This window comes from Salarias fasciatus, chromosome 2 (assembly GCF_902148845.1).
Source record: "Salarias fasciatus chromosome 2, fSalaFa1.1, whole genome shotgun sequence".
In the NCBI taxonomy this organism is placed as follows: domain Eukaryota; kingdom Metazoa; phylum Chordata; class Actinopteri; order Blenniiformes; family Blenniidae; genus Salarias; species Salarias fasciatus.
The window spans coordinates 30,389,150-30,416,827 of record NC_043746.1 but is presented as its reverse complement, the minus strand read 5'-3'; the positions used below and the strand labels follow the sequence as shown (position 1 = coordinate 30,416,827).

General features: G+C 48.7%; 1 protein-coding gene across 6 annotated transcripts in view; it reads left to right on the top strand.

Annotated features, from left to right (window-relative positions):
- The window catches only part of LOC115400731 (LIM and calponin homology domains-containing protein 1), a 64,278-nt gene that overhangs the window by 20,217 nt on the left and 16,383 nt on the right, over positions 1–27,678 (top strand). For 3 of the 6 annotated variants that reach the window (XM_030108774.1, XM_030108759.1, XM_030108752.1), the window contains exons 2-9: positions 1,827–1,897; positions 4,347–4,416; positions 7,249–7,355; positions 13,531–13,561; positions 16,419–16,529; positions 17,705–17,903; positions 24,195–24,453; positions 25,829–26,083. In XM_030108774.1, coding sequence (XP_029964634.1) covers positions 1,827–1,897; positions 4,347–4,416; positions 7,249–7,355; positions 13,531–13,561; positions 16,419–16,529; positions 17,705–17,903; positions 24,195–24,453; positions 25,829–26,083 — 1,103 coding nt within the window. Of the gene's footprint in view, positions 1–1,826; positions 1,898–4,346; positions 4,417–6,943; positions 7,099–7,248; positions 7,356–13,530; positions 13,562–16,418; positions 16,530–17,704; positions 17,904–24,194; positions 24,454–25,828; positions 26,084–27,678 lie in introns of those variants that run through there. The other 3 variants (XM_030108788.1, XM_030108766.1, XM_030108781.1) reach the window with 2 other exon arrangements.

Genomic DNA, 27,678 nt, shown 5'->3' with positions numbered 1-27,678 from the left:
GGTGTGAGAATACACTGAAACACACCGCTGGCCTCCTCACACTGTACCTGGAATCACGCCAGGCCGTTTCTCTCTGCGCGACCAAACGGGGACGTGGTGAAGGGTCGTCTTCCAGGAGAGGACAGCGCCGGCTGACACGTGTCTCTGGATCCAGGCCGTCGTCTCTGCTGCAGAGTTTTAGCGTTTTGAGCTGAGTTCAGACTGCGAACTGCAGCAGGAATGCTCCTCTTTAACGCTCTGAACCTGGAAGCCGCCGTTATTTATCACAAACACCTGGGATGCATATTCTCTGCTGGAAAGGTTGAGTGTGTGACGGGAGGACGTGCGGTCCTCCGTGTCCTGTTCGTGAAGACGCTCTGAGAGCTCCAGCCTCACGTCTGAGAGACAGAATCCATTTCACCGGTGGAGTTAAGCCTCAGCAGGCCGAGTCAAGCCAATGTTTCTGGTCAGGTCACGTCAGCGTGAAGCCCAGCAGGAAAACACAAGCCTGTAAAACACAAGTGATAATTACAGCGAACCCACCGGTCTGCTCTGTCAGCTGAAGAGACGCCGTCTGGTAAACCCTCCTCGGCGTCTGGAGCTGGTCTGGATGTTGCTCTCTATGGTTTTAAAGGCTTTGCTGGAGTGGAGTCCTGACAGTCTCTGGGTGGAGAACCTGGATGTTGATCCTGTAGATGCGGAGGTGACCGTCCAGCCCAGGCTGATTCAGGCCCGTTCATACGTCTGAAGGGAAACTGCATCGTTTTTGTGTTTTCATCTCTGAAAAGTTTATTGTCTACATTTGTAAAATGATGTCCGCTTGAGGCCAGCTCTGCAGATTCCCGGCCGGGCCAGACGACACACACCTCCACACTTCTCTCCCTTCACAGCTGTGCAAACACACCAGAGAGAAACTCGGGGAATTTAATCTGCTCGTTGTTTTGGCTGGAAGAGGAGTCTCCTGGTTTGAAAAGGGAAGTCCCTGCCAGTGTTTGGAGGAGTCAGTGGACTTCAGGAAGAATTGGTGCTGAGAGGATCAAACGGCAGCGTGTTCCTGAAGGTCATAGCTGCTCCTGAAGGTCATAGCTGTTCCTGGAAGGTCGGGTCATCAGGAGAGAAAACAAACTCTTGGATTCAGTTTGCTTCACAAACTTCACAGCAGCAGGAATCTGTGCCTGAGTGAAATGTGGGGGTTTTGTTTGGTTTTCTGTTTTTGGGTTCACACATTTAAAAAAAAAAAAAAAAACCCTTTATTCAGGACGTCTCACAGAAACATGAGAAAAAAATGAATGACAGAAGTGGAAATCACCTGTAAGTCAGATTAAGACAGTAATAAGACCAGAAATGAACCGCTGATGGGTGGCGTGGTGGTATAGTGGTTAGTTCTTCCCTCCTGGTTTGAATTCAATGCAGGACTTCCTGTGTGGAGTTTGCACGTTTCCCCTTAGCATGACTCCTCTCTCTCAAAGTCCTGCACGGATTTAGTAGTCATTCTTTCCTTACTTATTTCTCCACTCATAACGTATAGACTGGAGCTGGGGTGATAATGAGATGAGGCTCGTGTAAACCTGCGGCTCGTGGTCCTCGGAGGGTCTGCAGGACCAGCGGATAAATCCCCTGTCACGTCACATTAACCCGCCCGGCCGCTCGCTCGGGATGATTGCAGCTTATGTCAAGCTGGTTAGTGTTTAGCGCTGAAACCAGAGCGACTGGGTTCTCCGCTCGCAGCCTGCTGTGTTCTCCGTGAGCGGTTCTGATCCAGACCGTGGCCGGGCCGGGCCGGGGAGTTCAGGAGAAGACGATGGCCGCATGCTGATCCTGTCCGTCTGTTGTCGTCCCTCCTGCAGGCGGTGACCGGACGGTGCTTCGGTGACAGGGACTTCCGGGCAGGACTGGAGAACGGGATTCTGCTGTGCGAGTGAGTTCTGACTTTCCCCCTGCCTTTATCGCTTCGGGAGGTTTTAAAATGTCCACAAGCCAGGTTTGTTGATCTTCTCCTGCATGCTGTTAGAATCAACCAGAACCCGGATTTAACAGGAGAGCAGGATGTAACAGTGATTGTTCCCTATAAGACATACAGCACAGTGTTCGTCTGCACATCTGCATGGAAATGTCTTAGAAGAACACATCAAGTTAATAAAAAGTCTGCCATGAAGCACGTTTCTGCCACATGTACTCTCCATCAACGAGAGCTCGGCTCTCCAGCCGCACTGGAAGCAGGTGGACGGATTCTCTGAATGATGGATCAGTCACAGGAGAAAACACCACAACTTCAACACTTCCTGTGCTGGGGATTTTCTTCTTCCTGAACTAAATCTTTAGCAAAAATCAATAAGTCAGAATGTGTCTGGCCTCTTTCAGAGGGTTATAAAAGTGATGCATGATGCAACAGAGAAAATATTTGATTTAAGAATAAAACAGTTAATTCTAGGATGATACAGTTGATTTTATCAGAAAAAATAGTTAATTTTAGTAGAAAAAAGGTGTTTTTTTTGTAGAAAAACATTTGATTTCAGGATAAAACAGTTGATTTTAGTAGGGAAAAGTTGATTACAGGAGGAACCAGTCAGTCTGTAAAGTGCAGTTGACTCCTCCAGATGTTGTAAACGCTTAGTTTGGAAACAGGTGTGAAGCAGGTGTGTGTTCCTTGTCTGTGCTGGTCGGTGAACATGGTCAGAGCCTGACGGCGGCGGCGTTCCTCCTCCTGAGTCACTGTTGAACTGGTGTGTGGTAATGAGCGCGGCTCCTGAAGCGGACTGAAAACACACGGACACTTGATCTCTGTCACATTCCTGTGTTCAGCGGGAGGAACGCTCGGACTTCACACTGTTTCTGTTGTGAATACACACATTAGCACTCATTTAGCAGCAGCCCCGCCGTGCCAGGAATCCCTGCATTAATGTGATCAATCGAGGCAAGTGGCGACGACGCCCCAGGCCTCGAATCACAACAGTTCTGCCTAAACGTGAGATTTACATGAGAGATCCTGTTAACCATGTTAAATGTTAATTTTATAGTAGTTGTTTTAACCACCTGTCTGCATTCATTTATCTGAAAAATGAGTCTTATTTGCCGTCAGTTTTCGTAGTACAGCAGGAGTCAATCTTAAAGCCCATCCAGACTATTTGAAACTAGAAATGGTGAAATAAATGCAATTTAGATGCGATTTCTGGCACTTTGTGGAGGTTTATCGCATCTAATGATGCTTATTTAGAAGTCTAGAATTTCAAAAATATCCCTCGACGACATCCTGGAGTTCAAATTAGCAGATGAAATTTACACATTTGATAATTCGTGTTTTCTAAATGGTTAACTGCTCCTGCAGGAGGTGGTATGACAAATTAATGCTTATAAAAACACATCTGTTCAAGATGGCTTTTGATGTTTCATTCTCTTACTTGAATTTTTTACCCGTTTGTTTCTTTCTTTATAGCTTCCCTGTAAAACCGCCTTGAGTATCTTTTAAAAACGCTTTGCAAGATAATCATATTGTTATTTCTTATTATCTCACATTAGGGAGGAAGTAATACCTTTAATTGAAACTAGAGACGCCTTGAAATGTTGAAGAACTATAGATCATAATCCCACGGTGGTCATAATGTTATGGCTCGTCTGTGCGTCTGTGAAAAACCATTGTGAATGAATTGAAGAACCTTCAGCAGTGTGAGGAGGCAGCTCCGTGTGTTTATGACGGTCCTCACTTCTCTCATTTGATGTTTTCATTTTTCCGGAGGAATGAGTCAAAAGACATTTAAACTTCAGCAGAGTTCATCAAAATATCTCCGTTATCGTGATCAAACCTTTTGACTGTGACGCACCCGTCCTCGTGAGTCAGCCGCTGTTGTTTTCACTGAAGTTCGACTGGAGCGTCACTGAAGAGAGAAAACTTCACTTCCTGCGACTCCGCTCGTTTTGAGTTTCACTCATTCAGTCAAACCTTCCTCCGTCCGTCAGCTCTCCTCAGATATGATCAGATGTGCTGCTTCCAGGCTGTTTCTCAGAGTGCAGTCATTGTCTGCGCACACACACACACACACACACACACACACACACACGCACACAGAGTTCCTCCTCTGTCGTCATTCATGTAAACATTGCAGCAGAAAGTCCGTCTGTAGTGAAGTAGATTCATCTAAAATAGATTCAATTGAAAGGCAGATTCAGCTGAAAGGAGACTGCAGTGAAGGCAGCTTCCTGGTCTCGGGGTTTCTTCAGGAATGCGGTGAACGTCTCAGCGCTGCTGTCCAGCAGTCACTACTCTGCTTCCTCTGATGAGAACACACTCAGAGGGTGAGAGTGGAGACGGAGGGAGAGACGAGGACGGGCGCCGTAACTCCTCTCTGTCTGTCCTCTTTGTCTCTGAACAGGCTGCTGAGCTCCATCAGACCCGGGCTGGTGAAGAAGATCAACCGGCTGCCCACACCGGTCGCTGCTGTGGTGAGTCCTGGTGCACCTGTAGGGTTCATACAGCTGGAGTCCCTGCAGGGTCGAAGGTCGGCTGCTCCTCGTTACAGTTAGACTCACTGACAGCCGGGATGACGGCCCTGAAGTGGTTTTCTGTGGTTTCAGAGAGGTTTGTGTCTTCAGGCTGGACTTGACGTGGGTCCAGACTCTGATGCTGCTCAGTGGACTCTGGCACACTGGAGCTCTTTGATAGCGATGGAAGCCCTTCACCGGGATGAAACGGCCTTTCAGGGCCGCTAACCCCCGTAAAAACAGGCTGAGTGACACCCGATCGCTTCCTTCACTGCTCCATTTTAACCCCTCGACGGCTGGAAAACACTGGAGAATGATTCAACCAGACCATGTTCTTTTCATTGAGTCCCGGTCGTCGGTGAAGAGATTTGACTCAGAGGACGTTTTCCTCCTGTGTTAAAGGTTAAATCAGTGACTGTTGTCGTCTCGCTGACGGGAGCAGGCAGAGCTGTGGATCTGCCGCCTCTGCTGTTTAAAAGTGTCGGATAATTACACTCTGTCTCCAAAGCCTCTGGAGAATCACTGCAGACAAACAATAGTTTTTCCTGCCGGCGGTTTCAAACCCGGTAACCTCAGCGGGTGCTGGGTTCAGGCGTTATTTCAGCTATGTGAGCACACATTCTCAGTGTTCCTGTTTGTCCTCATGACGTTTTCTGCACCTCCAAACAGGAGGTGGCCGCAGCTAATTGACCCTGAGAGACGAGGAATCTGAACTGAAGTCAACATGTTTACAGCAGCGCTCTGCTTTGGAAAACTCCGCAGTCCCACCTTCTGGGTGTCTGTGTTTGAGAACAGCGCCACCTTTCATCCATCCCAAACCTCATAACTCCATTTATTTTCCTTCCTCTGTTCCGTGATTATGGAGGTGAGAAACTCATAAACAGGAGTTGTGCCGTTATCTGCTCCATCGAGATGACTCCCCCTTCCTCTTCCTGTTTGGGGACTAATGGGAAAATCAGTCTCTGTGGGGTTTGGGCTGCCGGCAGCTGGCTGGGCCGGGCTGGGCGGGGCCATGGCGTTCCTGGCAGGGCCATGGCGGTCCGGGCCGTTCTGGGTTGACTGGTTTGACTCTTATTATCTGACCTGGAAGTTTGATAATCTGATCCTCATTAAAGTTTTATCTGCTGTTCTCTTCAATACATCTGATTTAATCATCAATCATCAGGATGCGTCCTGCTTCTGTTGCCATGGTAACATCCTTTATGCCTTGTTCCTGTGGTTTTCAGCAAATTGAAATGGTTTCATTAATGATTTGTAGTCATACAGGAGTTAGTTTCTGCTTTCCTTGCTCATTATCGTCTTGATTTTTTTCCTTCATTTTATCCTTCAAACCCCTCCTCTTCTGTCTTCTCTGGACGTTCACGCTACAGCCAGTCCTCTATCTGCCAATCCCTCTCCAAACACACGGAGCCGTCAGTCAGATCTGCGCTGTAAACGCCCAGTTTCCTGTTTTAATGAGCTGCAAACCGCCGCTGAGCTCCGCACGCTGCGGGGTTACTCCCCCGTTATCCACCGCAGACTTTTATCAGGAGCTGGAAGAGGAAGAGGAATGTGTGAAGAGTGTTCCAGGCTGCTGGAGTTCAGCTGGTTTTCTGATTGCAGAGTTCGGCTGAAGCGTCCGGCCTCTCAGCTCCTGTCTCTGGACTTCCAGGGTAAACCGCCTGACGCATGGCAGCAGATGAATGTGGTGTATTTACATGTTAGAGAGCGAGCACATGTTGCCTTTTTCCACATGCTTCAAGGAGTTTTTGTTTTTGTTTTTCAGATCTTTTCCTCAGTTAGCGAAATCGGCTTGTGATTTCAGTTTTCAGCGCGTCGGTCCGGTTCTTGTCATCAGGATCTGTTTCCAGTGCAGAGTTTTATTTCTTTGTTGGGAATAAGTCAGTTAGTTTAACGTCCTGATTGTTGTTGCCGGATCTGCTCACTTGGAGGAAAAGTTTCAGGATTTCTCCACCTCTGCTTTGTCTGATATTAATTCCAGCTCTTCGTCTTGAAATTAAATCTGACCACTGGGAGGGAATCCCAGCCCACGGCTCAGAAGTATCATTCTGTGGCTTTGTTTGGTGGTTTGGCAGCCGCTGCAGGGTGTTTCCATACACTCTTGTTTTCAGTGTGTCCAGATCTGGTGACACAGACTGAATGCAGCTGCTCGCTCTGTAGCTACAGGCGGTCGTCCGGGTGTGCGACCGGGCTGCTCCCGCTGTCGCCCGCTCATCCCGAGCGGCACTCTGGCTCGGGACGGATTCGACGCTGAGAGCAGCGAGAGAGCGAGCGTTCCTATCTGAGGGCGGGACTGCGGGAACTCAGGAAGCTGCAGGGCGGGAGAGAAATGGAAAACGATCCTGAGAACAAGTGTTTCAAAGTGTGTGTGTCCATGGGAGGGAGGGAGGGAGCAGTCAGGACAATCGGGGTGGAGAGGAAACGGTGACACCCTGAGAGAGAAAGAGGAGGAAGGATTTAGAGAGAGAGAGAGAGAGAGGGAGAGAGGGAGAACCTGGGAACAGGAGAGGAGGGCTGCTCTCAGGTTGCCTCCAACAAAGAGTTTATCAGAAAGTGCAGAGGAGAGAGTGAGAGAGGGAGGACGAGCGAGGCGATGGAGAGAGGCTGATATGTGGAGGGAAGAGAGAGGGAGCAGCGGAGCAGGTGAGAGAGGAGAAAAGGGGGGAACCTTCTGGAATTTAGGAAAGAGGAGATGTGAGAAAGTTTCCTGATTTTTATGCTCTGTGTGTGTGTGTGTGTGTGTGTGTGTGTGTGTGTGTGTGTGTGTGTGTGTGTGTGTGTGTGTGTGTGCAGGATAACCTGGCTGTGTTCCTGCGGGGCTGTGAGGACCTGGGACTGAAGGGCTCTCAGCTGTTTGACCCTGGAGACCTGCAGGACTCGTCCAGCCGCCCGGCCTCCAGGTGAGACTCGGCTCCACTCGGACGTCAGACCCTCCTCTGAGTGTGTGTGCGACCTCTACTGAAGCCTTCGGTGTGTATGAGGAGGCTGATATCAACACACTCCCTCGTCTGTGAGGACAGACTGAACGGCAGCAGTCAGACTGTGTGTCAGCAGGAGGCTGCCGGGTGTTTCTCTGTCGGCTGCTGCTCAGAACAGTCCATGAGCCTCAGTGAGGGAACAATGGCCGATCTGTGAGATGCCGCTGGGCTCTGTCCAAACAGAACCGAGGAGACGGAGCAGCGAGCATCACCCCTGAACCCCGCCGGCCGCTCCCCCGCTGCCGGGCAACAAGCAGCCGGCACATTTTTAAAAGTGTGTTTAGAGTCATGTTGTAGCTTCATACAGGAAGGTTCAGAGACGAGGTGTAGCTGCTTCACACTGTCTGTGTGTGTGTGTGTGTGTGTGTGTCAGATTGTTTGTTTAAAGCATATTCTGGCATTAACAATCATCCCAACTTGGCTGAATTTGATGATTTTGAGCTTTCTTGTCATTAAAATAAGGTTCATTTGTAAAAATTATTCTGAAAGTGAAACTTAGTGAAATTCATGGAAACTTTTTGAATCAAAAAGTTGTTTTTAGAATTTTTTTCTGGCTCTTGTTCAGTAAAAATATGAGAAATCACCTTTACAGTACCTTTCCCGTATGTGTTTTCAAATGTAATGCAGTGACCGAATGTTACTGAACAACTTTTAAAAGTCTTTTCACAAAGACCCTTTACACTGAAGGAAATGTGAGTGCAGTAGTGGTTAGCACGGCCACCTCACAGCAGCGGGACGTGGGTTTGATTCTGTGGAGTTTGCATGTTCTCACTGTGCTGAGGAGATGGATCGTGTGCAGATGATTTGACAAGAACCTGCAGTACAGTGTCCTAACATGCACTAAGCAGCAGGACAAATATGGGTAAATCCATGTTTTTGTCCCGTTTATCTTAATTGAGTTTCACAGACGTACTGCACCAATTCTTAAAATACTCCTGGATAGAATCTTTTCGAGTTCATAAGCAGCTAAAATAACCAAAACAGCAAAAATGAATAAAAACTGCAGGAACGGCTAAAAACCAGTAACTTACCAAACTGTGTGATCCTGTCAAAAAAGACTGAAAACTCTTTAAATAACCACATGGATAGAAAGACAGCTGCTGCACATGGAAACAGCAGCTCTGCACATGCTCAGCAGAGGGACAGTCAGAACAAGGCTTTAATCCAGAGTGGCATGACTCCCAGTCCAGATTCCCCTGGTGCTGGTCCTGGTCCTGGTTCCAGTCCAGATGCTCCTGGTCCTGGTAGTTTTAGAGTTGACGTCACCATAATAACAATCCAACTTGGTGTTCTGTGTGTGGTTTCATTAGCACCCACTAGTGGCCCATCATGAAAACAGCTGCATGTTTTTTTCGGTTGTGATTTGGGATGAACACACTTCGTCTTCAGAGGGTGAAAGTGTTCTGAAAGGACTGAGGTTGAAACGGTTCCTGGTAAACACCTAACCGTCAGGTGAGCTGCACAGAGCGTCCGATCGTCGCGTGAAAGGTGAGAAGCGAGCGGAGACCTCCGAGTGTGAGGGAGAGGGAGGGCCGGGCGGCGTCTGGAGGGAGCGCCGCGGCGTTGAGTCGAGTGGCCCTGAGCTATTTTCCTCTGCTTATGTAAGCTCTGGGTGCAGGATGCAGGCTTTGTGCCGCTGCAGTCGGGAAGCGGCCGGCCGCCCCGCCCCTCGGCATGAGGACAGGTGTTTACTGCTCCGGCAGGCGGACGGACAGGCAGGCTCTTGTACGCCGTGAGCTCAGCCTCCAAACATCTCCTCACCGGCGTGTTGATGGAAACAGATTGATTTCACAGATAAGAGGCGCTTCACCGGCCAGAGCCTCACTTTCCACTCGGCTGTCTGGAAGTTCAAACGCCTGGAAAGAGAAGATTGGGATTCTTTCTTTTGGCAGATGTCGTTCTGTCAAAGGTTAGAAACACAAACACTGTGTTGTTTGATTGCTGCAGCAATTTAACTGTCAACAAGCACTCGAAGCCTCTGTGACACGTTAGCATTAACATGAATTTATCTCAGTAATCAGTGACAGAAAGCTGGAAACAGATCCAGCTTCAGAACAGTGGAGCTGAAGTGTTCAGATTGTACTGACGACTGCATCAACTTTGAATTATTTCTTTATTTATTATTTCCGGAAGCAGATTCAGATTTTCATCAAAGCGTCACAAAGATGTCAAAGAAATAAGAAAACCTTTATTTACCATTTTCGAGACCTGTCCAGGGTTCGGTGGAGGACGGTGTGCATGACTCCAGACACACCACATTTCAACCAGCTGCTTCCCATTGATCCAGGCGTATTGATTAGGAGGCAGATCAAAACCTTAAAGTAAAACAATCCTGCTGAACTGCTTCCATTTACATGCCCGTTAACATGAACAGTTAATGAAGTGACTGGATTGAACTTGATCACATGATCACACCTCCGGCTTTAGCAGACAGAATTGAAGATGGTTTGTTAGCTGGTTGATTCTCTAGAAAGTGAGCCGTTCTCCTCGTGAAAGGTTCGAGCTCCTCTTCCTCTAGATCCGCCCACTTTTCCCCCCCGAGGTTCGTCGACGCCACGATGTCCTCGAGTGAAACTTTCCTAAACTTTCAGAGGTTCTGGGTGTGTGTTCCCACTAGGGATTGTGGTTGCACCCAATTTTAAGAAGCGGTTGCGGATGGAAAAATGAGCCATCCGCACATCTCTAGTTCCCACCACAGCGGTGATCCAAGCAATGGAAAACACAACTTTTTAAAAACTTCTCCCATCGTGGAACTTATTGAAAACGCTCCATCTCCATGGAAACGGGAATCGATGACACTTTCTGAAATCACTCCGTCTTCCTGCAGACACCAAAAACACTGCTACTGCGGATTCACACCACGGCCGTCATCAGTGGTTCATGTGAATGTGTGTGTTCTCCCGTTGTTAAAGGTGCATTGAGGAGTTTGCACGTTTTATGCGAAACAGCGCCCCCTGCAGGCCTTGGGCGTAATGCAGCTTAGGGAAAAACTCGTCCCTGCGGCTCGCGTGCACGGAAGAGGGGAACTCTGTCTTCGCTCATTTAGAAGCGCTCAAGTAAGATTTAAGTTTCTTCTACCTGGTGGAGTCTGTGTGGAGCTGTGGCAGTGCTAGAAGCCAGTCGTTTCTTACTTTCTGGAAGATCCTGCTCAGTTGTTGCTCACTAAGCATCTGGCGGAGTAATGGCGGACAAAATGAAACCTAACCAGCCGGAGCGCGCATTACGTCATTCCTTTCAGATTCTCCCCCAAAAAATTCTGGTACTGGACCGGCACTGCAACTTTCAAGTGACAATTTAGCGCTGTTAGAGGTACTGGTAATGAATATGTCAGGGCACATTGTACACATCATTAAAAATGTGTAACATTTATGGTGGAAAATAATAAGGATCGACCAATTATTGGCCTGGCCGATAATATCGGCCGATATTGGGCATTTTTCTAATAATCAGCATCGGCCTTTTTTTCCACCAATATCCGATAAAATTTTTTTTTTACCGTATTTCCCGCACTATAAGGCGCACCTAAAAGCCTCTAATTGTCTCAAAGCCCAACTGTCTGCCTTATATTTCGGTGCGCCTTTTTTTCAGAAAATACGGTAATAAAGACCACCCGGTTGTCAGTCAGTTGTCTTGACTACGGCTCCCATAATGCATTGTGATGTGATCACATGAGCAAACAACTTCTGCTTGCTTGTAGCTAAGCTAGCCAGTTCCAAATAACGGCAAATATGAAGCTTGAGGCAGATTCTCCGCCTCTAACCCGTCAGTCACCAGAACCACACAGTTTGTCCTCAAGTCTCCCAACCGGAGAGCACGGCACGCGGCTGCACAGCCGCGAGGAGCGGCCCGACGCCGGCGGACAGCCCGCTCGCTGGGACGCCGGGAGCGGTCGGCCGGCAGCGGTCAACCGGCAGCGGATTACAGTCAAGTCGGCCCCACGCATCTTCCGTCACGCACTCACGCCACACATTGAAAACTGAAAAAAAAATTACCGGTAAATTTGTCTGGTGCGCTGCTGTGGAACCGGGAGGAATCAAACACAAGCCTGTCACAGACCTACCGCTGATTTTTTTTTCCAGTTTTCAATGTGTGGCATGAGTGCGTGGCAGAAGACGCGTGGGGCCGAGTCGGTCGGGGCGACCGGGGGTTGAATGATTACCGTGCCGAGAACAGACTGCCTGCCGAAAAATGACTCCCCCCACGGGGGCGCGCGTCGATTAGTGATAACATTGATTTTAACATATTTTTTAGCGTTACAGTAGCCTACAACTTTAGTTCAACCAGGATTCTCCATTGTTTATTTTATTATTATTTTTTATTCCTACAGTACACGGACATACAGGGGACAAAATACAAGAAAATGAAGGAAAGAGTTGTGTTATCAGCAGCGACAGATAGCTGAATATTGGAGTTTTGGGGAAGTTATGGATGAGATGACTGCATTATTGTGTGTGTGTGTGTGTGTGGGATAAATATAATTACATGTATCAGTAATAATAATAATAACAATAATAATAAAGTAATCACACAATTATAAACTGAACGAAAACAAAAGGCCTGAGTATAATGAATGTAGAAGTGTTTTCCACTGAGCACATCACATCTGTCTTCACTAGTCACTTCACTACTAAGTCACTACTCTGGGCTGTGGAACAATGTCCCACCCACAGCTACATTTTGATGCCAAAATGTTCATTTTTCCTGCAAATGAATATCGGTTCAACATATCGGTTATCGGTTTCCATAAGTACCAATAATTGGCATCGGCATCGGCCCTAAAAAAGCCATATCGGTCGATCCTTAGAAAATAAGTATTTTTAAGGTTGTAAAACTCCTTAATGCACCTTTAATGTTTAGAGCTTACTGTTCTCTGGGTGTGTGTGTGTGTGTGTGTGTGTGTGTGTGTGTGTGTGTGTGTGTGTGTGTGTGTGTGTGTGTGTGTGTGTGTGTGTGTGTGTGTGTGTGCGCGCGCATGTGCGTGTGCATGTGCGTGTGTGGTTTCTGCTGTAAACGGACATCATAGAATTGGACTGTAAACACTCAGCACCCTCAGACTGAGTGAAGATTAATGTGTCAATAGGTGGAACTCCTTATAGCCTTTGTCCATGACGTCCTTGAATAGACACAGAGTCTTATTTAAAGCTCTCTCAGGAGGACCTTTGACTTCAGTCTGCTGGATATTGACCACAGTCCTCCTCCTACACTGGGAATTCACTTCATTAGGTACAAAATTAATTCTGTTTTTCCATTAAAAAGCGTATATTTTCCCCGGGACAGAAACCTGAGCAGGGTTTATTTGTGTCTTGGTAAAGTACCGTCACCCTTCCTGACCCTGATAATGAGAGCCGTCTGTCCGTCCTGGTTTCCTTCCTCAGACTCCTGCATCGCAGTGTGGATTCAACATATTACTGACATCTTGTTGACCTTTTCGCCTGTGCTGAAGACGTCTGCTCACTCTTCTGTCCTCACGCTATCTGGAATGAAAAGCTCTTTACTCGGGTTATTTGGTTCTGTGGATCAGAGTTTTGTTTTCTGGAAGTGTGTCTTCCTGGACGTGTTCTCAGTTCAGTAACAAGAAGTGTGTGAATGTGTGTTTGGTTGTTGAGTCATCCCGTTCATTTGTGGGATGTGCTCCTGGAAAATCTGTCTTTGCAGCAGCGTTTCAGAGATCAGTTGATGGGTAAATCATTTGGCTGACAGCGTGACGTCTCCCCCTCCGGTGCCCGCTGACAGGATGTGATTCATGCTGGTTTAAAATAGCAAAAAAAAACAAACTTTCTCCTCATAATCATAAATAATCGACTGATGATGTTTCAGACAGTCAGATACAGGATGAGGAGAGCGAGCCAGCGGTGGATTGTGTACGTTGCGGCTGCGTGGGCTGCAGTCCAAGTCCTCCTCGTTTCACTTTTCTAGCTCTTTGCAGCGAGACGTGGGAGAAAGAGAACGGCGAAGTTGTGTGCAGTTAACCTTATGTAAGAGTCTTCATTAAACTGCTCCAGAAGTCATTGTCTCACTCTGTTCCTCCCTCTCTCTCTCTCTCTCTCTCTCTCTCTCTCTCTCTCTCTCTCTCTCTCTCTCTCTCTCTCTCCTCCAGGGGAAGCGACTGCAGTCGGAAGCTGAGGAATGTAAGTGATGCCTGCTGAAGGACGGTGTGATAATGTTTGGAGACTGCTGTTTCTGTCGTATCTATCGCCGTCGTCTGATTCTCACCAGCTTTCACCCTGAACAGTCATTGATCGTCCACCTGCCGTCTGTTGGTCCAGTGACTGCTCTCAGACTGGAGGATCAGCTGGTGATTCCTGGACTCTGTCCCGTTCTGTCAGCCTTTAAATGATTTACGTGCTCATCCCTGCTGCTGCTGCTGCTGCCTCCGTCTCCTCCGGCGCTGCGATGCTGGCTGGTGAAGTGGAGCGCACGGCGTTAGCCCGGCCCACTCTGCGGTCTGTCCCCGCTGCTGCTGTGCGGTCGGGGCTGCCGGTGGGCTGGACGCCGCCTGAGCCGCGGATCTGCCGGGCGCGCTGCGGACCGACGGAGGCGGTTTGAGCGGCGCTCTCTGCAGCGCAGAGAGAGGCGACGAGGCAGAGCCCGGAGGAAGGTGCTGAGGCGGTGGAAATGTGCTGCTTCACCAGCAGACCGCTGCTTTTGCTGCTGTGGAGTCAGAGGACGATCACACAGCAGGGGGCGGAGGCTTCATGGTCTGTATCTGCTTGTTTAGACTGACATGTACTTCACCGGCGTGCGTCAACGGGCTCAACGTGGCAACGTCAACGTGTGTGTTTGCACATGAAACAGAGGCGCGACTGTAGAAGCTCCTGGACAGGTCTGTCCACATGTGCCACAGCTGCTGAGCGTGATGATGCAAAGCGAGCGTCTCGCCGTTCAGACTCCCCTCGGCAGGGTTGTGTGTGTGTGTGTGTGTGTGTGTGTGGTGTCGGCGCTGTGGCTGTGGAGCTGGGATCGATACGGCCGCGTTTGAAGCTCGGGCGACAGACTTTGGGAGCTGACCCACTTCCAGCGTGAGCCGGCCGTGAGCCAATGTGTCGATTGAAGCGGTGACACAGAAGCGCCACACTCTGCGACGGGAGGACAATGGCGCCCAACGGCGGCAGAGCGGCTCCTACAGCGAGCTCGCATCATGTCTCCGGCGCTGCTGGAGTTTAAACTTTGTGGCGTTTTGTGAAAAAGTTAAAGGAGCGTTGTGTGAAGCTGCTGTCATGCCTCTGCTGGACGTTAGGTGGCAGTGCTGAGGCACTTCAGACTGTTCTTCTCCTGGTTTATAGAGGCTTGTTTTGTTGCAGTGGTCCGGATTTAGGTTTAACATTTAAAGTAAAAAGTCATCGTTCTTGTTTTAGAAAGGTTTCACGTTTACACGGCAACATTCTTAAAAAGATGTCCGTTTTCACGACAACGAGAAAAACACTGAAAACCAGCTCCATGTGGAGAACTACTGCTTCCTGCGGCCGTGGACTTCTACTGGACCTCATGACCAGGATCAGTGTTTCTGCTGTCTTCTAGGGACGGAGCATTACTGTTTCCAGAAAGTGTGTTTTGTCAGAGCGTTTTCAGAAAGTTCCACTCTGGGACCTGTTTTCCTAAAGTTGTGTTTTCAGTGGCTCGTCGCCGTCGTGTAAACAGACTCCCAAAACACAGTGGAAGTTGTCTGTAACCACCGGGCCTCAGTCCAGTGAGCCGATACTGTAAACCTGACGATCACCGCAGTGCAACACGACACCGTCTGTTACCGCTGAGGAGGCCTGCTCCAATCAGGGACTCCTCACACCAGCGTGACCTGCAGACCCTCCAGACTGTAGATCCTGACTGCAGCGGCGAAGGTGAAGGTGTTTGAGGCTGAGACAGTCTGGAAGGTGAACCGGGGTCCCAGAAGAGGCCTCGTTTGTCCCAGTGCTTCCTCTCATTCCGCTGCTCTTCCTCTGAGCGTGTTTGAATGGAGGAAGGTGTTTACTCTGACAGTCTGACTGAAATAAACACATTAAGCCGGTTGACCTGGACACAGTAAATATAGCCCGGAGCGCTTGGCCAGCAGTGCTGAAGGTGCAGCGCCGTGCGATGCGGCGCCGCCTCCTCCTCTCTGCTGCCATGCTCAGGATGCTGAGGACGTTACTCTGTACGCTGCAGCTCCGGCTCCTCGGCTCCGGGGCAGAGGGTCACCGGCGTTAAGGCAGTAGAGACTCCTTCAAGGACTCGCTCCACCTGCTAATGTGTGCACACACACACACACACTCAGATTAATGCAGCTGCTGAGGACAATGGCTCCGGCTTGTCGTGTTTGTGCAGGTCGCACACCGTCTTCAGGAGAGGCTGAACTGCAGCGACCAGGAAGCAGTGTGAAGTGTTGTCCGGGAGGAAAGTGAAGGAATACATGTTGGCTTTGTGCTCCTTACTTCCCTTCACAACAATTCAGATTATTTATAGCCATTCAGCTGCAGAATGAAAAGCTTCCCTGCTGTAATATATTCAGGATTTATTTGTAAAACATCTTGTTTAGAGTAGATTTGTTGATAAGATGATTAATTTTGCCTGTTTTAGAACAGGCAACAAAAAACTGTGGGAAAGAGTTAAATGTGGTTATTTCTGTCTTGCAGTTGGTTAAATATCTATTTGTATGAAGGTAAACAAACTGCCAAGTTATGAAAACAGATTCTTTTATCAGCCGTTAACTGAAAGTAACTATTCATACTGTTTTCATGTTCGCTTGTGATGTTTAGAGAACGTGTCTGTGTCACCTTAGGTTTGCACATTTAACACATAACGTTCGTCAATATGTTCTTGGATTCGTATGTGATGTTCACGTGGAAGATAACCATGTAGATGTAGACATGATATTTTCTCTCTATCCGCCTATCTTTAGATTTATACATATTTTAAAATCACACAAACAGTGAATTGTGATATTAAAATCAGCTGATCTTTGTCCAGCTGTTGAACTGCAGCCTTGCTGAATGCAGATTTGTCTGATTGCAGGTTTTAATCACCATCTACTGGCTGGGTCGCGCCACCAACAGCTGCACGGCGTACAGCGGGCCCACGCTGGACCTGAAGGAGTTCGACGGCCTGCTGTCACAGATGCGAAAGGTTTGCTGACTCCCGGTTCTTCAGCCGCTTCACCAGGATCCTCTGAGTCCAGTCTGACAGCTGGAATCTGTGGTCAGATCACATCTGGACGTGCAGCTGCAGCTCAGTTTGGTGGATTTGCCGAGCCTGACGTCAGCCTCGCGGTTTTCATTCCGCCGTGTGACGATGTGACGTCGCCTCCCGTGAAATTCCTGCCGGCTCAGCTGAAGCACTTCTCCAGATGTTCGCACGTTTTCCACATTTCAGAGAAACTGAGACGGCAGCAGCTCGGAGGTGGTCAGGTGCACCAACAGCAGCCTGACGGTGACTTTTCACTGAGGAGGAACAGATTCAGCTCTCTCTGTCCCAACCTCCAAACGAAACTTTAAGTAGGGAAATTGATCCTTCACTTCTGAAAGTGATCAAAACTTTATAATTCAGATGAAAGCTCAGTTTAACATTATAACCAGACCAAAGCATCAGCCAGTCTCGTCTCCATTATTCTTCATCTTGCATTTGGAATCAATTTCACAATCATCACATATTCAAACCAATAAGTGTTTAATGCCAGATTCCTTTTCATTACAGAGACTATTAACGTTCAGTCCAAAACGCAGTGTCATTTTCTGAAACTGTAAGGGGTTCAGCTGCAGTTTTACAGCAGCGTCTCAGGAATACAGTCGAATACACACATTTATATAAAGCCAAACACACCGAGGTGCAGATCCAGTGTGAAGATAATTAACACGTTCACACATGACACAGCACCAAACTACAGAGCAGAGAAGTTAAAGAGTTTTCTTTATTGAATAGAATCAGGTGGTTCTCTCTGTTTGACCAAGACTGTGAAGTTGAAGGTAAAGTTTCCAGACGGGTTTGTTGAGACTCCGACATGACGGCCTCGCTCTCTTCTTCTGCTGTAAAATAACAAGTCAGGCAACATTTCCTCTGTCAGCTGAGCTTCACAGTGGAAACCTGTAAATCTACATGTCAGCAGCAGAGGAAAGATGCTCCCATCCGGAGGCCCAGAACATCCAGACCCTCTCCTTTTGTCTGGAATTCAGTGGGTTAAGTGTCAGAACCAGCAGCTGTCTGGTGGTGAGACCTGCGTCTCTGCTTCCTTCCTGTCTTCCTCCTGGACGCTCTGCGTCTTCACCTGTCTTCACTCCGGCTCTCTTCTCGGTCGTTGTCCTCAGGAGGCGGAGGAGGCAGAGAGCCCTCAACGCAGCATCCGGGACAGCGGCTACATCGACTGCTGGGACTCCGAGCGCAGCGACTCGCTCTCCCCGCCGCGCCACGGCCGCGAGGATTCATTCGACAGCCTGGACTCCTTCGGCTCGCGCTCCCGACAGACCCCTTCGCCGGACGTCCTGGTCGCCCGCGGCAGCAGCGATGGTAGGGAAGCGTTCTGGCGTCTTCGGGCTGGCTCAGACTCTCGCTGTCGGCTTCAGTTCGCCTTTCAGAAGCGAGGCGCTCCGGCGTTCTCTGTTTGGCTTGGCTCTGGTGCAGATCAGTGAGGCGTATCGTCCTCCTCCAGCTCCGAGGCGGACGCCTGTTGTTCTGCTGTTTGTGCAGGACGACGCCCACAGCTGCTCAGTTCGACGCTGTGCTGCTTTACTGCAGTCATAATTCAGCCTTTCACCACGTCAGGACGCTGTGATGATCCCACTGACGGGTGTCCAGCAGCCTGAAGGAAACATCCTGAGCGCCGGGTGGAGGACAGGAGTTGTTGTTTCAGTCGCTCTTCAGACTGTCGTCACAGGCGTCAGCCGGCTGACAGGTGAAGGGAAACACAGCCAGCTCCTCTGATTGGTCCCGCTGGAAACACTGACAAGGAATCATTCAAAAAAAGATGTTGGATCACAGAGCATTGATTTGACACATCAGGACATGATGCTCCATGCAGCAGAGATCTGCTTCCTGAATTTATTCAGACATGACGCAGCTCTGTTTTAACACCCCAGCCATCCACACAGGTCTGCAGTGTGAGGTCAAAGGTCAAAGGTTCTTCTCATTTCATGAGGTTTCGGCCTCACGGTTCACTGAGTGACCGCTCGGCGGAGCTCTGCTCCTCTGGCTCTGTGGCGGCGCCGCTCTGGACCGGTTGCCCTTGGTTACGGCCGTTTGATGGCGGAGAACCGACATGCGTAACGGGACTGAAGAGGGAGGAAGAGGAGAAGGAGGCGTGTTTGATCAGCGGAATGATGAGCAGGTCGTGATGAAACTGCAGCTTCGAGCTGAAAACCAAAGCTGAAAAAACAACATCAGCTTAATAAAAAGCTACAAATAATCCTGAAAACTCATCAGAAACTCTCGCTAAGTCAAGACGTTTCTGTTTGTATCAGTGAAATGATTTCTTTTACACTGGCCTGCTACTGACTATTTATTTCTTTGTCTTCAGATTTTCTCCATTTTCTGTTTTTAACATGTCCATAAAACATTCAAGAATCATAAAGAAGTTACAGCAGAAGTTTATAGATACTCGTCTCACGGACTGGCAGGAAATAATCCCAGTAAAACTGTGTGTCTGTAAAATGAACGGAACACCGTTCATCTGTAATAACAACAATAATAATCTCATTTAATATGACTCTCTTCAAAACAGTGTTACAAACACACTTTAAATTACCAGTCAGGTCTGAAAACAAAGCAGATATTAAAAATATAACACTGAGATAAATAATGCAAGAACACTTCCGTCTGTGCCTGAGTCTAAATTGGGGTTTGTTCTCCTGTGAGGGCTTCACTCCATGCTTCTGTTCACAAGCTGTTGATTGCTCAACGGCTTGCGGGTTTGCTCCCGTCTAAAATGTAATGAGAGGCTATAAAAGAGTCGAGGGGTTGTAGTTTAGGTGGGAAACGGCGGAGCGGAGGCGAAGCTTCCTGTCTGACTGTGTTTTTGTTTTGAGGGAAGCGTGAAGGAAGCTGCTGTCTCCAAACCCCTCACGCTGTCACCAGCCGCCCGGCAGCAGCACTTTCCAGAAACTCCAGTTTCCTGCTTCATCACGCCGCCTTTCTGCTTGCTGTTCAGCAGTCGGACTATAAGAAACACCTTTTCTCTTCAGCACGTCCTGTCTCACTACGGTCTCCTCCAACACGTGTAACCTGCAGCTGATTCGTCACCCGTCGAGCTGCTCGTGTTCCCGCTCGCCCACCTCCCTGCCAGCGTCTGAGGAAACGATGAAGTGGAGTCCTGACAGGGAAGGATGAAGACAGCCGTCAAGTGGAGTTGTCTTACTGGAGCCGTGTTGTTTTAGTCTGAGATGTTCACACAAAGGGACCTGTTGAGGTCCCTGAGGTGCGGCATGCTGCGGGAACAGGACTGGCTCTGTTCCCCAGCCAGGTACAATACAGCCACTGTAGCTCTGGGCTGCTCAACGGCTTCCAGTTCAGGGGCCGCACGAGGTCAAAGTTCATCCCGAGTGGGCCGGACAGGTGGAACAGAGCCTTTATAACCTTTAGATTTACGACCGCACATTTTCAACTAGTCTATATTTTTCTAGATCTGTAGTTACTGTAGTGTCTGATTCATGACTGCAGTCTACTTGAAGCACTTTCAGAGGAAATAAACAATGGTGGCGAGTAGAGTAGAGTAGAGTAGGGTAGAGTAGACTAGAATAGAGCAGAGCTTTGCTTTATTAATCCCAAACTGGGAATTCCAGTGTTACAGCCGCATCAGTAGAAAGCAAACAGAGCTTATATTAACAGCTTCTTACACCCAACCCAGAACCTGAATCAAATGCGGACTTTATTATCTGCAGGGGGATGTTTGTTCTGCTGATATTGTGATTATCATCACCGTGAACAGAGCGAACAGGGAGCGGAGTGTTCACGTGACAACAGAAGCCATTTATCAGGATTCATACACACTTGACGCCAGGTTTTCCTGCTCTGACCTTTAGACAAAGCCGCTGCTCTGTTCTCCGTGAGCCCACTGCTCTCTGACAGTAATTAGGGGGAAAGAGCGCCGCGTTTGATTCAATCTCTGAGAGAAATCCAATATTGGCCACGCTCTTTTGGTTGGAGCGAGTTTATAGAGGGATCGGTTTCGTGTTTTTGGTGTTGGTGTGTTAAACCTGTCGTCCTGCGAGGTGAAACACTGCAGGCCAGTCAGGCTGCATGGGAGGCCACTGAGACCGGAAACACAGCGGACCGCAGCGTTCGAACACATACACACTCGGTAAAAGTCGTTTTCTTCTCAACACTCCTGACACTATCCGTCACATTCGCTCACACATTCACCTCGGTTGCTATGGAAACTGCTCACACACCAGTGATCGCTGGAGTTGGGGATCAAACCGTCCCGGTACGGATCACCGGGACAGTCGTACCTCTGTGGGAGTTAAGTCATCGATCAAGAAAAGAAAAAGGCGATCAGATGAGGTGTTCCGTTATTAAACGAGCTCTAAATCACTTCCTGTACCGAGCCAACAGGCTCATCAGGATTCATGGAGGAAAAATGAAAATTGGTGCCGCATCCAAAACTGGAGGTTTTTTCACCAGCTTCAGTGTGGATATCGATCTGCTCCTGATGCAAAAAGTCAATAAAACTGTCCCATTTAAAGCGGAGGACAGCCGCGGCGCTCTGTACTGACACACGCTCATCTACTCCCACCGGCGAGGACAGACTTACTCCTGACATTAAACCTTCAGGTCAGGAGTCAGTCTCTGTCTGGAGGCATGACACACACACACACACACACACACACACACACACACACACACACACACACACACACACGCACAGTCTTGTATTTCTATCCTTGTGGGGACCGTCCATTGACTCCCATTCATGTCTAGCCCCTAACCCTGACCCTTACCCTAACCCTAACCCACACCACAACACAGCCTAACCCTAAAGAAATGTTTTTGCACTTTTACTTTTTTCAGTAACAACAACATGGTCAAGAAAACACTGTTTCTCCTACTTAGGACCGGAAAAAGGTCCCCACAAGGCACGTCGTTTCACGTTTTGCTATCCTTGTGGGGACATTTGGCCCCAACAAGGATAGAAATACGAGAACACACACACACACACACACACACACACACACACACACACACAAAATCAAGTCTGAACCCTCAAAAAGACCCAAAAAGGTCTGAGGACCAGCAAAAATGTCCTCACTTTCTGAAAATTGTCCTCACTTGTAAGGTTAAAAACCCATGGTCCTCACAAAAGGTCCTCACAACATATAGCTGTACAAGTACACACACACACACACACACACACACACACACACACACCTTCAAACAGGAAACGATATTTGATATGGAAGGAAACTGAAAAACTCCACTCTGGAGTAGACAGCAGAACATTTTCAGGAGAAACTGGAAGCTCTTGGTGCATTTTGGGAGTCTGTTTCTACGACAACGATTATCATAAACACTGGAAACTCAACTTTTTGAAAACGGCACAGCTCTGTCATCCTGTAAATGGAGCAAAACGGGAATTTCTGACACACGAGGTCAGTGTCCGTGTAGATAGAGGAAACTCTACTCCAGGCCCTGGTCCTGGTCCTGGTCCTGGTCCTGGTCCTGGTCCTGGTCCTGTGCTCTAGGACTGTAGTAAACAGCAGTTCTGTGCATGCTCAGTAGATGGACAATCAATCAAAACAATGTTTCCCAGACATCATTTTCAAATTGATTTTGTTTAAACACAAAAACTCAAAACTGATGCAGATGCACCTGAAGCGTTGTCACATAAACGGAGCGTTATTCCACCTCCCTGTAAAACCGTTCAGAACCTTCTTGGCTTGGCTGTAGTTCTGAATCAGTTTCTCCGTCTAATCGTTTCCACTGATCTTCCCCTCGTCCGTTCCGCCGCCCCTGAAGCCTGGTACAGTCCGGCGCTGACCCCGCTGAACGCTCCCTTCAGTGTTCCCACATGTGCAGAGAGCAGATTGTCCCACTCAGACGTGAGGCTCCTCCCAGATGGATCTGAATGGAGTCCCTCATGGTTCCAATTGATGGGTTAAGGGTGGGAATTGAACCGCCCCACGCTGGAAGTGCGGATACCTCCGGGCCTTTCTCTGGACCTTGATGTGTCAGTCTCCTGGACCGCATTAGAACGTAGAGATCTATTGATAGAAAACGTTTCGGCAGTTCAGAAGAAGGACACTGGTTTCCTCTGAAAGCTTTTTCATGTACTCCCTCTGAACCGGGAGATTTCCTGGCGTGACTCTGGTTAAATTGTGGGTTCGTCCATGGATCATGTTTACAGTGAGTCATGAATCCACAGAGGGAATGCAGTGGGAGAGGGGACGGTGGGACGGTGCATGTGCTGAACATCTTGAGGCTTTTCTGAGTGTGATCCGGGGGTCTGAGCGTTCTGCCGCCCGGCTTTATTAAACGTGCCGGAGGATTTGCAGAAAGTGACGACCTGCCGGAGGAAGCGGCTGGCATGCCGGCGCCGCGGCTCTGGAATGGTGAACATTCTCCCTCGGAGAGTCCACCTTTCTGTCTCCTGCTGTCACACCAGGACACCCCGTCCGTCCAGGAATGTGAGGCTCCGAGCGGGGAAAGTCCTTGAGCGCTGCACGGCTGCAAAGCCAGGTGTTGCCTCCGACGTTAAAAAGCAAACAGCGTGTTTAAGATGAGATGCAGACAGACTCGGTAAATTCCTCCCAGTTGCTCAATATGAACTCGTGGATGATTTATGTGACGTGTTTTTGATGCTCGGCCACAGGAATGCAGGCTGGAGACAAACTGCTGATATAAATAAATAAACCCAGATTAGAAAACCTTATTTTCAGGCCTAATTTCAGCTCCCGGCTCGCTGTGTGTGTCTGCCAGTGACTCAGCACGCCGGGCGCTTCTGACTGTCTGAACTCTTAAAGGGGAATCGTCACTCCGAGGAGCATTAACACCCAGCAAGGAAAATCGCTAGACGGCCGTGTAATTACAGGACGGCTCAACAACACCGCAGACCGCGGTGTGAAGAGCGCTGGCTCGTCCCAGTCTTCTGGGATTCTAAAGAGTTCAGTGTGAAGGCGGAGGAAGAAACTCAACTACGTGGTGAAATTGATTACAATGATTATAATACTGATTATCATGTCCACCACGACTGGGATGAAGAATAATCCAGATGTGGGGCAGATTATAGCTGCATAGATTTTTTTGTGTCACTTAAATTGATGTGATTTCCTGGTAGTTTGTCCGGTTTAGAAGCGCAATCGTTCAGCTGCTGCGTAGCAGCGTAGTGGTTTGCATCTTTGCTCCCTCAGGTGAAGGTTGTGGGTTCAAGTCCTGGCAGGACCATTCTGAGTGGTGTTCACATGTGAGTGCACAAATCAGCTGCAACTATTGAGTTACTCAATATCAGTAAGCCAAAATAACAAGATGGAGGTCTTTCAAGACCTTATTTAAACCTTAATGTTCTCATTTATTACTTCTTCTTCCACTTCAGCAGCATGAAGTTATGAAGTGCACATCATGACCGACAGGTTTTAACTGGAGTTGAGGTTTCATTGAGCTGAATCGTCTTGATTGGTTAGAAGTTGTAGTGACTACACAGTGCAACTTGTGTAAAATGAGTGTGTTGTGTTTATTGTCTTCATTCCTGAAGTGTTCAGGTGGCAGATGAAGCCAGAGTTCCAGTATGAAAACGTCTCTCTAATGATGAAACCTTTTCAAAAGCTGTGTCCTCTAACCCCCCCCCCCACCGTCCGTCCGTCCCCCCTCCAGGCCGCGGCAGCGACTCGGAGTCCGATGGGCCGCCGCACCGCAAGATGCCCGACATCCGGAAGGACGACATGCTGGCGCGGCGGACGTCCGTCACCGAGCTGCGGACCGCCATGCCCTTCAACCAGTACCTGCCCAACAAGAGCAACCAGAGCGGATACGTGCCGACGCCGCTCCGCAAGAAGAGGGCCGACAAGGAGGACGGCGGCCGCAAGAGCTGGAGCACCGCCACCTCGCCTGTAGGGGGAGACAGACCGTTCAGGTGAGGCCGGAGACCACACCTGATATGGTTGGTTCGTCCAAACCAGGAACGTCTGACTGATACGAGTGAAATCTGTTCTACGCTTCAGTTTAATGACAATGTTAGCATCAAAAAATAGTTTGTTTGTTTTTTTATATCAGGAATTTTCCAACAGAAACAGCGTGAAAAGAACTGAAAAATGTGTTGCAGAGCGAGGATTGAAGCAGTCAGAGCTGCTTCTGGAAGGTTCAGACAGGAGAGAGGACAGAGATGAGCTTTACTCTCACTGAGGTGTTTTAAACCTGCAGCAGCTGAACTGAGAAGACAGTCCAGTGGTCTCAACCTGCATCGATTATTAGTGTTATTCTACTATGTTTTACTCCAGGATCAGTCGATTTATTGGTGAAACTCTCCTCCAAACATTGGCTGTCAGATTGCTATTAGCTGTTAGCATGACGTGCCAGATTTAAATGCAGGACTGAGAGCATTAGGCGAATATGAGGAGGTGGAGGCTACAGGAGCAGCTGGCCGAGGCCAGATGTGTGTGTTTATTGTTTTTCGTCTGGTTGGAGCACTGGCGGTGTTTTGAATGTCCTGCTGGCCGGACGGCCTCCCTCATGTGATCGTTGCAGCGTGTTTTCACCATCTGTTTATTGACAGCAGCAGGAGACTCAGCAGATTTCATAGTTTGTACAGTTTGATGAGCTGATGAGCGTCAGGATTTCCTGCAGCGTAGCGGACCGAGACGTGTGCAGCGTGGTGTGTGTGTGTGTGTGTGTGTGTGTGTGTGTGTTCTTGTATTTCTATCCTTGTCGGGGCCAAATGTCCCCACAAGGATAGCAAAATGTGGAACGACGTGCCTTGTGGGGACCTTTTTCCGGTCCTAAGTAGGAGAAACAGTGTTTTCTTGACCATGTTGTTGTTACTGAAAAAAGTAAAAGTGCAAAAACATTTCTTTAGGGTTAGGCTTTGTTGTGGTGTGGGTTAGGGTTAGGGTAAGGGTCAGGGTTAGGGGCTAGACATGAATGGGAGTCAATGGACGGTCCCCACAAGGATAGAAATACAAGACTGAGCGTGTGTGTGTGTGTGTGTGTGTGTGTGTGTGTGTGTGTGTGTGTGTGTGTGTGTTTCACACCCACTTCATTTCACCCATGGTGTTACGTTACATCGCAGTGCATGCATTGATCTTGCCTCCATTGTTTCCTTCCTCCTCCCTCTCCGTTTCCGTCCTTCACCTCGTTTCATCGTGTTTACCTGCTGTTTTTTAACCTGTGGTGTGTGTCCACCGTGTCCTCTGATCGCACGTCCCCGTGCTGTGTGTGTGTGTGTGTGTGTGTGTGTGTGTGTGTGTGTGTGTGTGTGTGTGTGTGTGTGCTGTGAATGGCTGATGCCTCAGTCCAAACCAGGTCTGTAGCTTAGACGTCACCCCTGCAGAGTCCCCCAGCCCGTCCCCCACCCCACCCTGTCCACCCCACATGCAGATTCAGAAGGAGGACGAAGCGGCGGGACAGCGGCCTTCATCCACGCCCAGCACTGAGCTCCATGTGGGTGTGAGGAGGAGCAGTGAGCCTCCGCCCTTTAACCCCCCCCAGCCTCACGCTGAGCCCCCCAGGGAGACTGTCGCTCCGCTGACCGCCGCCTCTGAGCACAGGTCCTCGTCCTACTTCTTCTCCCCCAGTTTTCACCCCATCGTCCCTTCAGACGTCCTCCAGAATCAGAGTTCTCACTGCAGAGAGGTTTAATTCACCCCTTTCAGAAACGTTTGTTGTGATTCTTGTTCCATGACGGTCTTCTGGAGATCTGAGGCGGAGAATTAAAGGTTATGCTGAGTCCTTCTGCTTCAGCAGAGGCTAAACATGTATGAATCTGTCACTTCGAAGCTCTTTTAGTACTCATCGACCCAAGAAGCATCTAGATCTGTGGTGGCAAACATAAGGCCCGTGGGCCAAAACGGGTACAGAAGAGGCTCCAGTGCGGCCCTCCAAAACCACCAAGCAAATTGGAAAAGCTGTTTTTTGTTGACAGAGTTTGATTAAGAGTAGTGAACACAAACATGCCATGAAAACTAGCTTCCTGGATGCTATCAAGCTAGTGTCAAAGCTGTGCTGTCAGGGGGAGTTTGGAAAAACACCCACAATGCAACAGCTGCAGCAGAAGTTTCATCCACATTTCATACGGTTTCTTTGAGATTGGACTCATTTTCCTTTGTAACTGTTTGATTTTGATAAAATTTTGACATTTTTCTTATGTGAACTCCACACCACAAGAAAGAAAAGGTTAAAGGTTACAATGGCTGTGGTTATGGATCAGGCCCATTCAGGGTGAACCTGGACTGTATGTGGCCCCTCAGCCAAAACATGTTTGACACCTCTGATCTGAAGTATTAATAATTTTAATCGCCATGAGAATGTTAATGTTAGTAACTCTTATAAAAGGTAGAGTGGGGAACCGAAAGAAGGGCATTAATCAGCGTTAATCAGATGTGTCGCCAGACGTCTAGTTTTCCTCCTGAAGCCAGGATCCACCTGGGCTCCAGGATGTGTGTGAGGTGTGTGTGGAGTGTGTGTGTGGCGGGGTGATTGTGATGCGTTGGTTTATACTGCATCAGTCTGGATGAGTCCGTGGATTTAAAGACGATCCGTCCCCTCCAAAGCCATATCCTGTCTCAGTCTCATCGGAAATTCCTTCCTGCTCCTCCATGAATTCAACGCGTGCCGCTGAGCGCAGTGGAGAGCTGCACCGGCTGATCCGGGCTGCTGCAGGTGTCCAACAACAGCCCTCCAGTTAGCGGGGGTCGCTGACAGGCTGGCTGCTGTCGGTCCAGTGGAGTGATGTCCTGTTTCTCACCGTCCAGCTCCATTTTATTCTCTGTTCAGGCAGACGGTTTGTTCATGAAACAACTTTAAAAAGCAAACTGTATTTTTTCTGGTGGCGTCGGTTGAATTCCCCTCATTTGAAACGACAGGATTTGATCCTCAGTCGACGTGTGGCCGGTGTGTTTCCACAGGAGAAGAATTTAGTTTGAGAAAAGCTTCAGAAAGCAGCTTCTATAACCCAGACACAAACGTACGTGAAGAGTGTGTGTAAGCTGCGTGTGTTTTGTCCTTTTGCAGAAGCGAGTGTGTAATATTTATTCCTTCACTGGAGCCAGAACATCTGCTGTGATGTATTTTGAATAGATCCATATCCAAGTCTAGAAATACGCTCTGCAGAGAACAAGAATAACTCTGGATTCCCTGCAGCCGT